We start from the raw sequence: 5,000 nt of genomic DNA, 5'->3' as shown, positions 1-5,000 counted from the left end.
GTGTGTGTGTGTGTGTGTGTGTGTGTGTGTGTGTGTGTGTACCTTATAGTTGGTGTGTGTGTGTGTGTATCTTATAGTTGGTGTGTGTGTGTGTGTGTGTCTTATAGTTGTGTGTGTGTGTGTGTGTGTATCTTATAGTTGTGTGTGTGTGTGTGTATCTTATAGTTGGTCTGTGTGTGTGTTGTGTTTGTGTGTGTGTATCATACCTTATAGTTGGTGTGTGTGCTTGTGTGTGTATCTTATAGTTGGTGTGTGTGTGTGTGTGTGTATCTTATAGTTGGTGTGTGTGTGTGTGTGTATCTTATAGTTGGTGTGTGTGTGTGTGTGTGTGTGTACCTTATAGTTGGTGTGTGTGTGTGTGTGTGTGTGTACCTTATAGTTGGTGTGTGTGTGTGTGTGTGTACCTTATAGTTGGTGTGTGTGTGTGTGTGTGTACCTTATAGTTGGTGTGTGTGTGTGTGTGTGTAGTTGGTGTGTGTGTGTGTACCTTATAGTTGGTGTGTGTGTGTACCTTATAGTTGGTGTGTGTGTGTACCTTATAGTTGGTGTGTGTGTGTGTACCTTATAGTTGGTGTGTGTGTGTGTGTGTGTGTGTGTGTGTGTGTGTTATAGTTGGTGTGTGTGTGTGTGTGTGTGTGTGTGTGTGTGTGTGTGTGTGTGTGTGTGTGTGTGTGTGTGTGTGTGTGTGTGTGTGTGTGTGTACCTTATAGTTGGTGTGTGTGTGTGTGTACCTTATAGTTGGTGTGTGTGTGTGTGTGTGTGTGTGTTATAGTTGGTGTGTGTGTGTGTGTGTGTGTGTGTGTGTGTGTGTGTGTGTGTGTGTGTGTGTGTGTGTGTATACCTTATAGTTGGTCTGTGTGTGTGTGTGTGTGTGTGTGTGTATACCTTATAGTTGGTCTGTGTGTGTGTGTGTGCTTGTGTGTACCTTATAGTTGGTGTGTGTGCTTGTGTGTGTACCTTATAGTTGGTGTGTGTGCGTGTGTGTACCTTATAGTTGGTGTGTGTGCGTGTGTGTACCTTATAGTTGGTGTGTGTGCGTGTGTGTACCTTATAGTTGGTGTGTGTGTGTGTGTACCTTATAGTTGGTGTGTGTGCGTGCGTGCACCTGATAGTTGGTGTGTGTGTGTGTGTGTGTGTGTGTGTGTGTGTGTGTGTGTGTGTGTGTGTGTGTGTGTGTGTGTGTGTGTGTGTGTGTGTGTGTGTGTGTGTGTGTGTGTGTGTGTGTGCGTGCGTGCGCGTGCGTACCTTATAGTTGGTGTGTGTAGCTTTGAGGACGTCGTACAGTTTGAGGTAGGTGGGTAGATGATAGAAGCTCCCCAGGGTTGTGGACTTGTTGACGTTAGCCGTGGACCCCGAGCTGTCCGCTGGCCTGCCTGCTCACAAAAAGGTCATGAAGAGAGAGGGAGCTTTGTGAATGGAAGCCCTGGGTTACCTTTCCTTCACACCTTTGACTGAAATCATTAACGAAGGACGAAGAAACGAACTGAAGTTAAAAAGAATCAGACTGGTCAGACTGGTCAGACTGACTAGACTGAAAAGACTGGTCAGACTGGGTAGACTGGTCAGACTGGTCAGACTGGGTAGACTGGTCAGACTGGTCAGACTGGTTAGACTGGTCAGACTGGTCAGACTGACAAGACTGGTCAGACTGGGTAGACTGGTCAGACTGGTCAGACTGGTCAGACTGATTAGAATGATCAGACTGGTTAGACTGATTAGAATGATCAGACTGGTTAGACTGATTAGAATGGTCAGACTGGTCAGAATGGTTAGACTGATTAGACTGGTCAGACTGGTCAGACTGGGTAGACTGGGTAGACTGGTCAGACTGATTAGAATGATCAGACTGATTAGACTGGTCAGACTGGGTAGACTGGGTAGACTGGTCAGACTGATTAGAATGATCAGACTGGTCAGACTGATTAGAATGATCAGACTGGTTAGACTGGTTAGAATGATCAGACTGGTCAGACTGATTAGACTGGTCAGACTGGTTAGACTGGTCAGACTGGTCAGACTGGTCAGACTGGTTAGACTGGTTAGACTGGTTAGAATGATCAGACTGGTTAGACTGGTTAGACTGATTAGAATGATCAGACTGGTCAGACTGATTAGACTGGTCAGACTGGTTAGACTGATTAGACTGGTCAGACTGGTTAGAATGATCAGACTGGTTAGACTGATTAGAATGATCAGACTGGTCAGAATGATCAGACTGGTCAGACTGGTCAGACTGGTCAGACTGGTCAGACTGGGAACGTATCCTTTGACTGAAGTTAAAAAGAATCCGTTGTTTCTATGAAGTTAAAAGTTGGTGTTTACATGTTTCCTACAGAGCAGAAGGCGTCAGGAAGTGGACTACTGTACCAGTGTTGGTGTCGCTGCCTTTCTTAGGGCTCATGGGAATGGTGCTCGGCTCTGCTACCTCCTTGCCTTTCCTTCTGATGGGGCTGAGGGAGGGAGCGTTGGCTAGGGACGGCAGGGTGGCCTGGAGGGACAGAGAGGACGACACTGACACTGAGGGAGGGAGCGTTGGCTAGGGACGGCAGGGTGGCCTGGAGGGACAGAGAGGACGACACTGAGGGAGGGAGCGTTGGCTAGGGACGGCAGGGTGGCCTGGAGGGACAGAGAGGACAACACTGAGGGAGGGAGCGTTGGCTAGGGACGGCAGGGTGGCCTGGAGGGACAGAGAGGACAACACTGAGGGAGGGAGCGTTGGCTAGGGACGGCAGGGTGGCCTGGAGGGACAGAGAGGACGACACTGAGGGAGGGAGCGCTGGCTAGGGACGGCAGGGTGGCCTGGAGGGACAGAGAGGACAACACTGAGAGGGAGCGTTGGCTAGGGACGGCAGGGTGGCCTGGAGGGACAGAGAGGACAACACTGAGGGGGAGGAGGGACAGAGAGGACAACACTGAGAGGGAGCGTTGGCTAGGGACGGCAGGGTGGCCTGGAGGGACAGAGAGGACAACACTGAGGGAGGGAGCGTGGCCTGGAGGACAGAGAGGACAACACTGAGGGAGGGAGCGATGGCTAGGGACGGCAGGGTGGCCTGGAGGGACAGAGAGGACAACACTGAGGGAGGGAGCGTTGGCTAGGGACGGCAGGGTGGCCTGGAGGGACAGAGAGGACGACACTGAGGGAGGGAGCGTTGGCTAGGGACGGCAGGGTGGCCTGGAGGGACAGAGAGGACGACACTGAGGGAGGGAGCGTTGGCTAGGGACGGCAGGGTGGCCTGGAGGGACCGTTTATCCCTTTGTTTCTCTGATTTACACATTGTTTAGACACACACACACACACCTGACACACACACACACACACACACACCTGACACACACACACACCTTGACTGCGGGTCCGGGCGGCGTGTCGTCCAGCACGTGGGCACAGATGTTGAGTATCTTGAGGATGTGAGAGAAGAGTTGCTCCACCAGGACCACCAGGGGGCGCTCCCCCACCGCTGCCCAGGGCTCCTCTGTCTTACCGGGGACCGGCCCTCCCTCCTCCTCCCCAGCCCAGGGACTACACATACACTGTGGAGCCGTCGCTGGAGAGAAGAGCGTTGTACAGCTTGGCTTCATGTTGGGAATACGACAGCTGAATGTTGTCATTGTGGTATTTTAATTAGGATCCCCATTATCATCATCCCCATTATCTGTTTCTATAGCAGCAGTTACTCTTCCTGGGGTTTATTAGGATCATTATCTGTTTCTATAGCAACAGCTACTCTTCCTGGGGTTTATTAGGATCATTATCTGTTTCTATAGCAACAGGGGTTTATTAGGATCTACTCTTCCTGGGGTTTATTAGGATCATTATCTGTTTCTATATATTAGAGGATCAGCTACTCTTCCTGGGGTTTATTAGGATCATTATCTGTTTCTATAGCAACAGCTACTCTTCCTGGGGTTTATTAGGATCATTATCTGTTTCTATAGCAGCAGCTACTCTTCCTGGGGTTTATTAGGATCCCCATTATCTGTTTCTATAGCAGCAGCTCCCCATTATCTGTTTATATAGCAGCAGCTACTCTTCCTGGGGTTTATTAGGATCCCCATTATCTGTTTCTATAGCAGCAGCTACTCTTCCTGGGGTTTATTCGGATCATTATCTGTTTCTATAGCAGCAGCTACTCTTCCTGGGGTTTATTAGGATCCCCATTATCTGTTTCTATAGCAACAGCTAGTCTTCCTGGGGTTTATTAGGATCCCCATTATCTGTTTCTATAGCAACAGCTAGTCTTCCTGGGGTTTATTAGGATCCCCATTATCTGTTTCTATAGCAGCAGCTACTCTTCCTGGGGTTTATTAGGATCCCCATTATCTGTTTCTATAGCAACAGCTAGTCTTCCTGGGGTTTATTAGGATCCCCATTATCTGTTTCTATAGCAACAGCTAGTCTTCCTGGGGTTTATTAGGATCCCCATTATCTGTTTCTATAGCAGCAGCTACTCTTCCTGGGGTTTATTCGGATCATTATCTGTTTCTATAGCAGCAGCTACTCTTCCTGGGGTTTATTAGGATCCCCATTATCTGTTTCTATAGCAACAGCTAGTCTTCCTGGGGTTTATTAGGATCCCCATTATCTGTTTCTATAGCAACAGCTACTCTTCCTGGGGTTTATTAGGATCATTATCTGTTTCTATAGCAACAGCTAGTCTTCCTGGGGTTTATTAGGATCCCCATTATCTGTTTCTATAGCAACAGCTAGTCTTCCTGGGGTTTATTAGGATCCCCATTATCTGTTTCTATTATCTTCCTGTTTATTAGGATCCCCATTATCTGTTTCTAAGCAGCTACTCTTCCTGGGGTTTATTAGGATCCCCATTATCTGTTTCTATAGCAACAGCTAGTCTTCCTGGGGTTTATTAGGATCCCCATTATCTGTTTCTATAGCAGCAGCTAGTCTTCCTGGGGTTTATTAGGATTTATTGTTTCTAGGATCCCCATTATCTGTTTCTATAGCAACAGCTAGTCTTCCTGGGGTTTATTAGGATCCCCAT

The 5,000-nt window shown here is 48.4% G+C and overlaps 1 protein-coding gene across 1 annotated transcript in view; it reads right to left on the bottom strand.

Annotated features, from left to right (window-relative positions):
- htt (huntingtin) overlaps positions 1 to 5,000 on the bottom strand; it is a gene marked incomplete at its 5' end in the record, with an annotated part of 84,324 nt that overhangs the window by 68,558 nt on the left and 10,766 nt on the right. Inside the window, 3 exons of the mRNA XM_046338130.1 lie at positions 1,246 to 1,373; positions 2,368 to 2,488; positions 3,343 to 3,545. Of these exons, the coding sequence (XP_046194086.1) occupies positions 1,246 to 1,373; positions 2,368 to 2,488; positions 3,343 to 3,545 (452 nt within the window). The remainder of the gene's footprint in view (positions 1 to 1,245; positions 1,374 to 2,367; positions 2,489 to 3,342; positions 3,546 to 5,000) is intronic.

This window comes from Oncorhynchus gorbuscha, unplaced genomic scaffold, assembly GCF_021184085.1.
Source record: "Oncorhynchus gorbuscha isolate QuinsamMale2020 ecotype Even-year unplaced genomic scaffold, OgorEven_v1.0 Un_scaffold_1744, whole genome shotgun sequence".
In the NCBI taxonomy this organism is placed as follows: Eukaryota; Metazoa; Chordata; class Actinopteri; order Salmoniformes; family Salmonidae; genus Oncorhynchus; species Oncorhynchus gorbuscha.
Note: the sequence above shows the minus strand (reverse complement) of the source record. Positions and strands in the feature narration are given on the sequence as shown.